The sequence below is a fragment of the Suricata suricatta genome, chromosome 9 (assembly GCF_006229205.1).
Source record: "Suricata suricatta isolate VVHF042 chromosome 9, meerkat_22Aug2017_6uvM2_HiC, whole genome shotgun sequence".
In the NCBI taxonomy this organism is placed as follows: Eukaryota; Metazoa; Chordata; class Mammalia; order Carnivora; family Herpestidae; genus Suricata; species Suricata suricatta.
In genome coordinates this window covers 57,451,937-57,458,938 of record NC_043708.1, presented here as the reverse complement: position 1 = coordinate 57,458,938, position 7,002 = coordinate 57,451,937, and the positions used below count along the sequence as shown (strand labels likewise).

General features: G+C 42.4%; 1 protein-coding gene across 1 annotated transcript in view; it reads left to right on the top strand.

Annotated features, from left to right (window-relative positions):
• The window catches only part of LOC115301579 (microtubule-associated protein homolog maph-1.1-like), a 14,281-nt gene extending 7,525 nt beyond the window's left edge, over positions 1-6,756 (top strand). Inside the window, exons 2-3 of the mRNA XM_029951538.1 lie at positions 4,129-5,082; positions 6,685-6,756. Of these exons, the coding sequence (XP_029807398.1) occupies positions 4,144-5,082; positions 6,685-6,750 (1,005 nt within the window). The 5' untranslated portion in view covers positions 4,129-4,143 and the 3' untranslated portion in view covers positions 6,751-6,756. The remainder of the gene's footprint in view (positions 1-4,128; positions 5,083-6,684) is intronic.
• The last annotated feature ends 246 nt before the right edge of the window (positions 6,757-7,002 follow it).

The following is a 7,002-nucleotide window of genomic DNA, read 5'->3' as shown; positions in this document are numbered from 1 at the left end:
TCTGTCCTTCTCTGCCTGGCTTACTTCACTCAGCATGACACCCTCAAGGTCCATCCACTTTCCTACGAAGGGCCATATGTCATTCCCTCTCATTGCCATGTAGTACTCCATCGTGAATATATACCACATCTTCTTGATCCATTCGTCAGGTGATGGACATTTAGGCTCCTTCCATGTTTTGGCTATTGTTGACATTGCTATTCTGTCCATTTTAAAGTGTAAGGTAGGGGTGCCTGGGTGGCTCAGTTGGTTAAGTGGCCGACTTCAGCTCAGGTCATGATCTCATGGTTTGTGGGTTCGAGCCCCACATTGGGCTCTGTGCTGACAGCTCAGAGCCTGAAGCCTGCTTCTGATTCTGTGTCTCTCTCTTTCTCTGTCCCTCTCCCAGTCATGCTCTGTTTCTCTCTGTCTCAATAATAAATGAAAACATAAAAAAGTATATTAAAAAATAAAGTTTAAGGTAAATTTAACCTGGATTGTGAGTAGCCGGCTGCACACCTTATGTAGATTAATACTTTGTCTTTTGGGCACAGCTACATTATTTTTCTTTCAGAATCCTCTAAACCAGAACTAATCTCTTCCTTTCAATAAACTGCTTACCAAGAAAGAGAGAGCATATTATTTCCCCATGAGATTAGATGTTTAAAAGTTATCTCATATATTTTGTAATGCTGAGGGGTGGTTGAGGGGAAGCAAGGCATCAAGCTTTGATGGACCGGCCCATTTAGCATTGAGATAACCTTGAAAACACAATAGAAGTTACTGTTGAAGTTAGAAGTTCTTTATCCTATGGATTTATTTTTACATGTGAAGAGCAACTTTCCTATGAAGAATTCAAGGAAATGTACTGAGAAATGTTAAACAATGAACACTTGATAAACTTCAATAGTAAACCAAGGACCTGAGAGAAGTTGGGAAGGGAATACAAAACAGGAACTAACAAACAAAAGAGAAGTGCATTGGGAGAGTCAAGTCAGATTCTCATCAGGCATTAATGTGCTTCTGTTTCTGCGCTCTCTTCCAGTTACTGCCTTTCAGTCTTTTGTAGGAAGAAATGCAGATGGTGTCACTGTGAGCATATTACCACCTGTGCAAACAGTAATAGCCAACACACTATGAGAAGGATTATGCGGCATTTTTTTAAAAAGAGAAACTTCCTTAAGGGTTTTAGAAATCATTTCTAATATTCACATGCTATGGCACAGAAAAGAGGCAACAGCATTTTATTTTCACTTTTTATTTCTTTAAAAAATTTTAAAAAGTTTATTAATTTATTTTGAGAGAGAGAGAGAGCGAGAGAGAATCCCAAGCAGACTCTGCGCTGACAGATCTGTGGGGTGGATCCCATGAACTGTGAGATCATGACCTGAGCCGAAACCAAGAGCTGGACGCTTAATTGACTGAGCCACCCAGGTGCCCCTATTTTCATTTTTTAATGTGAAATCTGGTTATGGATAGAACTGAACTGTTCAAGGTCTAGGCATTGGTGGAGATGGTTAGAGAAACAAAGCCTATTGATTCCCTCTGCCATATTGCAGGGTCTTCTGTTTAAGAATCAACAGTGGATATTAGACATTACAAGCAATATGACTATATTTAGAGGCTAAATAGGATGTTTTGTTCATATTGACCATAATACATGGTCAATGAAGAAAACTAATTATAAAAATAACCTTTTTATGAATTAATATAAGGCCAACCAAGAATGTGGATAAGATGGCAAGCAAAGAAATGCAGGGATGCCTGTTGGCTCACTCATTTAGAGGCCAACTTCGCTCAGGTCATGATCTTACAATTTGTGAGTTCGAGCCCTGCATTGGGCTCAGTGCTGACAGCTCAGAACCTGGAGTGTACTGTGGATTCTGTGTCTTTCTCTCCCTCTCTCTCTGCTCCTCCCCAGCTGGTGCTTTCTCTCTCTGGGGAAAAACAAAAGAAATGCAAGTAAAGTAAGAGAATATTTTCTACATTTAGTCTTAAATCCATCTTATTTGGGTACATGGCTTAAAAGGAGGTATAATTTTCTCCCTAAATAATCAACCAATTGCCTCAGCACAGTTTATTGAATAACTTTTATTGCCATTTAGTGCTGTCTTTACACTATAACTCGTACTGTTTTTAATTCTTTTGCTTAGTCTACATGATGATTCTAGCAGTTGTATTTCAATTTTAATTCTTATATCTGTATAAGTTTTAATTATTTTGTTAGACAAGTGCTCCCTCATTTCTCTTTTTCAAAATTTTGCCTGTCTACCTTGTTTATTTCAAATGAACCCAGAATTACTTTTCAGAGTTCCAAAATATAATTATTATATTTTGATTACGATGGCATTAAACCAATCCAGACCTGATATAATTACAATATTTGATTTTTTTCACCAAGGGACAGTAACTGTCTATTTAGTCAAATCTTTCTTCCGTGTCCTTCAGTAAAATTTAAAAAATGTATTCATGCAGTTTCAGCACATTTCTTGTTATGTTCATTGCTAGATACTCTTTTAAAAAATTGTAAGTAGAATTTTATCACTATGTTTTTGGGTCATTTTATAAAGGAAGTTAATTGGGTTTTGTATAAAAATTTAAATGCCTTGCAGAAATCTATTACAATTCTAAATAGTTCTTTGATGTTTAGACCTTCCAGGTAAACAATCATATTTGCAAATAATGATGATATTCCAGAGATGTTTCTGCTTTATCTTTTTTTCAAAGAGCCTTGGCCTTAGGTTTCCTAAAAATAAACAAATTCGTTTTTTTTAAATTTGTTATTTTCTGCCTTTATTTTCATTGTCTTACTCGTCTTCTTGGCCTCTGAGGAACTCTGTTCTCCCCATTTTCCTCTCTGTTGCTACTGCTCATCCCCCCTCCCACAGATGAGTGTGTCTCAGATCTGTCATTGGGCCCTTCTCTATTTATATTTCATGTTAGCCTGGCTTTTGTTAATGACCTCAGAGCTCTCAGAATCTGAAAATCCACTTATGATCATAGATGAACTGGCCCTACTGAATACAGTTTAAAAAATTGTAATAAATACACATAACATAAAATTTACCATCTTAACCATGTTGAAATGTACAAGTTACTGAATAACAAGCTTTATTATGTACTTGGCTGTGACCAAGACTTCATCAAGATGATTCAAAGTTCTTATTTTATGAAGGGTCTTTAATTGCTCCTATTTATTCCTTCTCATTGGCTAGAGCCTATCAGTTTTACCTTGTTATGTCTCTTTTTCCACTCTGCTAGCTACCAGGGCCAGGCCTTATACTCAAACTGTAGGGGCTCTTCTTTGTGTCACTCCCTTTATTAGTTCTCTCCCTCAATATTGCCCAAGCGGCAGGTCCTCCAGGCCACTTTTGTGTTAAAAGTTTTTGAATGGTTTTCAGTAGCCAACAGAAGTACAAACATTTGGCATTCAAGGCTTCATGATCCTGCTACCGCCTACCTTGTGGCTGATCACCTTTCTCCCTTCATGCAGTCCACTGCAGTTCAGGAGACATATTGAGGGAGGTGAGCTGGATAACAGATGGGGACACCCAGGGCCAGTTAGTTGGAGAAAGAAGAGGAACTGCCACCTTTCCCCAAAAGTAAGGATTTGGACCTTGCATTGCCAGAGTCTTCACCCCACCTCCCCCAAACTGCAAGTCTGGAATTTTAGGTGAAAAATCTCTCAATTTAAAAATTGCCTGTACAAATCAATAATTTTGAAAAACTTGGAGCAATTGAAAAATGTTTGTGGGCTAGATGCATGCCTCCGTTGATGATCTGTATTATTTCTTAGCAGGGTTTCCTTAGATGCCTGTCTCTCTTGTCTGGAATTGGACATTTTATTATAGTCTAAAGAATTGTTAAAATAAATCCAATAGGCATTTCAGAAATTCCACTGTAAAAACGTTATCTGCTTTAAAGGGTTTTCATGGTTCTTGTGAAAAGGCCAATATTTGGATTTAAAATGATATAAACCAGTACTACCCACTTGTGCCTCCGAAGCACAGGAAGTGTTCTACCATGAGAGGGCTTTTGAGCTGGACTTGCATATGTCAACATGAATTTTGGGGTGTGTGTGTGTGTGCGCGCGCGCGCGCGCGCGCGCGCGCGCATAACAATATGATACAATATGTTGTTATTTCACAGGACAGATTAGTCAAGATGTCTGCAATTTCGAAGCATTTCGGACTGAAATACAAAGAAGAATCATACATCTTTAAAGAGCTTGAGAAGATTCGCCAGGAAACTAAAAAAGATTTTCTCTGCTTCAAGCAGAAGTTGGTCTCCAAGCAGGATGTGGATGAAGGCCCAGTGTTGGGCCTTCAGGGCCCCTGTCCTACGCTTCCTGGGGAGAAAGGCAGCGCTTCTTGCGCTGGACCCCAAAAGCCATCAGGGTCCCCTCCTCGAGCTAAAGGCCCTACGATCCCTGCTGCAGCCCTCCAGCAGCAGGCGCCCCGAGGCGCAGCGTGGCCGCCAGACCGGAGAGAGGCGGCCGCTCCCGGGAAGACCCGGCTGTTTTGCCCCCAGGACTTCTACTTGCGGAGCTCTGGGTTCCTCAAGCCCCGGCCCCAGAAGAAGCCGCCGGGCATCGCCTCCTGGGCTGGCACGTCCAGACCGATGGTCCTGATGCCGCAGCCAGCGCCCAGGGAGAGGACCGGGCAGCGCCAGGGCCCGAGGAGCCCGTGGCCCACGACCTCCAAGCCCGTCTCCCAACCGGCCCGGGAGGGCGACGCAAAACGGGAGAGCGCTCGGCTCACAGAGACCCTTCCGGCCAAATCGAGGAAGGGCAGCGCCGTTTCCAGCCGGAAAGGCGACCCGGAGGCGGGCAGCCGGCAGTGGCGAGCCAAGAGTCGCACCCTGTCCGTGCGGGAGGACTCGGTCAGCCAGCCGCGGGAAGGCGCGCGGCCAGTTTCCAAAAGCCAGCGGGAGAGCGGCCTGGCGAGCCGCCCCCGGGAGCCCCCGCACCAGGTGCGAGCGAAACCCAGGTGCACTGAGGACGTCATCGCCTCACTGCAGTCCGAGGCCCAGCTGGCCTCTGACCGGACTATCAGAGAGCTCCTCCAGAGTGTCCTGGGCCAGAGCTACGACATTGAGACGGAAGTAGGTGAACCAGAAGGACGGTAATGTTTCTTCTGAGTAAATGCAGCTTCAGGAAACTGAGTACAGATTTAAGTGTGTATGGTGTAGTATAAACAAGAAAAGCTAGACAAAACACTGGGGTGTTATTTAAGTGTCTAGTTTTGAATTTGAAGTTTTCAATAGTTCAAAGTACCTCAGTTTTATACCTGAGTAATACATCACTGTTGACCTGTCCTTTCAAAGTCTTTGTTATTATTTAGTATTGAAATAACAGATGTTTTATATGAAAAACTCAGGCTTTTTCTGTTACAGCTTATCATCAGCAGTGAGTTTTTATCCTAAGCACATCAATATATTACTACTAAGAAGTTGAATTAATAAGAGTTGTGTGATTTTTTCTTTTGGTGAAAACCACTCTGTTAAAATATTTCAAAAATTTTACTAACCAATTATAGAGATTATAAGTGATTCTTGTGTGCCAAACAAAAGGAGACAGAGTTTGTGTGCTTTTTGTCTCGACAGCCTCATCTTATGGGTGGCTACCCATAAGAACCCCATTTTACATAGGAGGCGTCCTAGCTTTAGTGATGTCAAAGGACTGTCCCAGTTGTCCCAGACTAAGGAATGGCAGAGCTGAGATTCTACCCCAGGTGGTAACACGCCAGAGTTCTGGACTGGAAACATGCCAGCACTGGCAATCAAACATTTGTTGATTGTGAAATGTCCCCAGAAGGGAGCAAAGCTAGATGGGGTCATAGGTTAAGGTATTTTGTCCATTATGTAGACTTTACTCTAGCAGGGACATTCAAAGCAAAAATAATAAGAAGGGAATCAGAGTCCCACAGAAAGACAGAGCGGGGTGGGCAGGAGGGAAGGAGGGAAGTGGAGGGGAAGGTAGGAAAAAAGAAAAAAGAGACCTTTTTATTTGTTTGTTTGTTTGAGAATGGCGATGAGGATGACGGTCAGAGGGAAGAAGCTCTGTTACTGTTCTTGGCTGCAGCACCAAACCCGTTGTTAGTACACATTATGTACTATGTACACTGCTGCCATGTATGTCTTTAAAATAGTTGCAGTACCAAAATACGCTCTTGGCTGTGATTTAAGGAATGTGATCATAAAGCCCATTAGGGAACAAAAAGCATGTAAGGACAAGAGTCCTCAGTGTCATCTTTGACCTAGCATTTGTCAGCAGAGGAGGACAAATATTTTCAATTAAGACCCATACCTCCTCATAGTTACTCAACAAGATCAGTGTGGCTACTTGGAGATTTCTCATTAGGATTTGCGTGGGTCTCACAGAAAAAAGAATCAGGGATGTGCACTGGAGAGCCTTAATAAAGGAGAGAGAAGATCTCAGTGTCTGCCCCTGTAAGAAGTAACTCTGTGACGTTGGTCAAGGTACTTGATGTGAAGAGGGCCCGCTTTAGAAACTGGCTCAGAGGTCCTGTACGGTTGGGAGAAGTTACTTTCAGAGCAAGAGCCATAAGATAGAGTACATTTTGCAGGTTCAAATAGAGTAAAATATAAGGAGAAAGAGTATCAAATGATGAATGACGGTCGGGACGGTGAGTACTGCTCTTTCCGGTGTTCCATTTGTCTTGTGTATCTTTTTTTCGTTTTCAGTTACCTGGATTGTTTCACGCAGGAGAGTGGCCTGGAGCATTAGAGTCCAGGGGCCAGGGGCGCTGACACTGGGCACAGGGCTCAGCCAGTGGCAAGTGCCCCAGTCTCATCCTTGCTTTCCATGGTATCGATTTTTAGTGCTTTCGTGATTTTTTAGTGCTTTGGTGATTTTATTCTTGCTTTTGAAGTTTTGCCTTTCACCACCCAAATAAGTCCTGAAGACAGAACTTTGCATTATTTTGAATCAAAGTGCTTTCAGAAGTTTTTTTAGGGTGAGAAACGGCTGTGGCTGGTTGGGTAGGCAATAGATAGTAATAA